The sequence below is a fragment of the Impatiens glandulifera genome, chromosome 1, assembly GCF_907164915.1.
Source record: "Impatiens glandulifera chromosome 1, dImpGla2.1, whole genome shotgun sequence".
Lineage (NCBI taxonomy): Eukaryota > Viridiplantae > Streptophyta > Magnoliopsida > Ericales > Balsaminaceae > Impatiens > Impatiens glandulifera.
The window spans coordinates 126213461-126216043 of NC_061862.1; the positions used below are offsets into that span (position 1 = coordinate 126213461).

General features: G+C 30.7%; 1 protein-coding gene across 1 annotated transcript; it reads left to right on the forward strand.

The window, feature by feature from the left end:
• The first annotated feature begins 1452 nt into the window (after nt 1-1452).
• On the forward strand, nt 1453-2168 carry LOC124942592 (stemmadenine O-acetyltransferase-like). Its single transcript, XM_047483124.1, has 2 exons — nt 1453-1845; nt 1983-2168. Exons 1-2 carry the CDS (start codon nt 1453-1455, stop codon nt 2166-2168), a joined length of 579 nt encoding a protein of 192 aa, XP_047339080.1.
• The last annotated feature ends 415 nt before the right edge of the window (nt 2169-2583 follow it).

A 2583-nucleotide genomic window follows, 5' to 3' on the forward strand; every position in this document is an offset into this window, starting at 1 on the left:
TTTTCATAAATTTGATATCTTATAGTATAATTTATTTAAAACAAATAAATGTATATATTTAATTTTTGTATGATCTTTCAAATTAATATTAAAAAATTCTTACTTTATTTTTATATGACCCTTTTTTTTATTCTCTCATTATAAATATATATATATCTATTTTCTCCAAATAAATATATACTTTTATATAAATATATACTCTCATTATATATATCTTATTAATTTTATATAAATATTTTCTCTTATTATATATTTATATATATATAAATATATTGAATTAAAATTATGTAAAAACTTTTTTTATACAACTAAGCTATCTTATAAGTATTGTTTAATAACATTCATTATTGATTTTCTTTATAAATTTCTTACTCAAATTCTTATTCGAAATCATTGAGACAGTAAAATACAAATTTAAGAATTTGTTTATTTTAATTCGAATATTACATAAAATAATTGGACTCTTCTCTCGTGGATCGCGAGTGGCCATTTATTTTGTCCCGATTTCACTTAAGAATTTCTTAAAAACGGAATACATTAAAAATAGATTAAGGAAAATTTACTTAATCTTATCCATAATAAATTGAGGGCAATTTACTTAATCTTATCCATTTTAGGGGATTAGAGAATCACAAACCATTTTCACATTAGCTAAGTATAATTATTTTATGACTTTCACACCACCTAATTGAAATGATGGTATAATTATTTCACCATCACTGCAATTTGAGGATAAGGATAGGCCAGTGCCTACCTCTAACCCAATATTTTTTTATTAGAACACTCTAAATTTAGTGGTTGGTTGATGTTACAAATATATTTCATTTACAATTCAAAATAATTTTTTAAAACATTTATATATAAAATTTAAATATAAAAATATTATAATTAAAAACTCAAATATTTTATTCTTTAATGAAACAATTTTATTTTTAAAATCAAAATAAGCTCTAAGGGTCGATTGGTTCAGTTATATTCACGTTTGATATTATTCAACTTATTCGAAACAATAATGATTTAGGTGTTATGTTTAATTGTTGGAGCTTATCTTTCTTATTTGTTTTAGATTATACAATTTCTTTGTTAAATGCTCAATTAAGTTTGTTTTTTTATATTAGGAATAGCTTATTTAATTACGTTATTGTATAATTTTACTTGTTGTTTAACCTTTTATACTAAATCCAATAGCCATAATAAAATAAGAGAGTTGTAACCTATTGTTACAGCACAATCAATATAAGTAGTATCCTGCCATAGTCTTCAATTTCATTGTTTTCTGAACTTGAGATAATAATAGAAGCAGCTTAAGGCAAGGAGATATATATCAATGGCGCCATTGAATGTCATTATATTATCAAATGAGTTTGTGAGTCCATCCTCTCCCACCAATTATCCTTTCAAAAAATATCAGGGCGCCTGAATAGAGGTGCCAACTTGATAGACTGCAATGACATGGGCGTTCGATATTTGGAGGCGAAAGTCGATTCAATGATCATGGACGTGATCGAGTGCCACGAAACAGAAATGGTTGACCCGCTCATACCCAACTTGATGGGAAATGGTGAAGAAGAAGATGATATTTTCGCAATCCAAGTTAGCTACTTTAACTGCGGAGGTATCGCAATTGGCACCTATGTCCCACATAAGATTGCAGACGAGGTCTCATTTTTCTCATTCATGACGTCGTGGGCTGCCATATCTCACCAACACGATAACATGATTAATATCCTTAAGCCGAGCTTTCCCTCATCATCCCTTTTCCCTCCAAATGAGAAACACGATTGCAATCCACTATCCGAAGTCTGGAAAGAGACCCTTGTCACCAGGAGGTTTTTTTTTACGCAAGTAAGATAATTTCAATGAGAGCAAAGGCGAAAATTGATCATAATAATCTCATTCCCACCCGAGTGGAAGTAGTATCGACTTTCATATGGAAGTATGCTACGGTCAATAAGCCTGACAAACAATACATCGCATTTCAGGCGGTGAACCTAAGGAGCCGAATGGTGCCTCCATTGTCAGAGCATGCAATTGGTAATCTCGTCGTTCTGGCATATGCATATTGCAGCTACGAATACTCGAATGATTTAACAATGATGAGAAGGAAGGTGAGGGAAGGGATTCGTAGACTTGACGACGAGTACATAAGGCGTGTTCGAGGGGATTAAGGGTATGTAGTGATGATGAAAAATCGGATGAAGATAGAGGAACTGTCAACAAGGGAGGATTCTAATATCTTTAACTTTAGCTGTTGGTGCCAGTTTCCAGTTTATAATGTTGATTTTGGTATGGGGAATCCTGTTTGGGCGAGCATAGGCTGTTTTAACATCAAGAACTGCTATGTTGATAACAAGATGACAAAATATATCTTTCTTATATCTCAAATAAATTTTTACAACTCTTTATAGGAAAGTGTTACGGGCTGCTCATCAAAAACCTCGGTCCTAAAATATTTTATTCATCCGTCTCTCGGCTCAAGTGTTTATACGAGCCCGTTTATGTTTTTTATGGAATAATTCTGTTTTGTTTACTTTCTCTTTTATCTTTCTTTGAAACCGAATTCTGTTATGTTGGAAGTTTGTT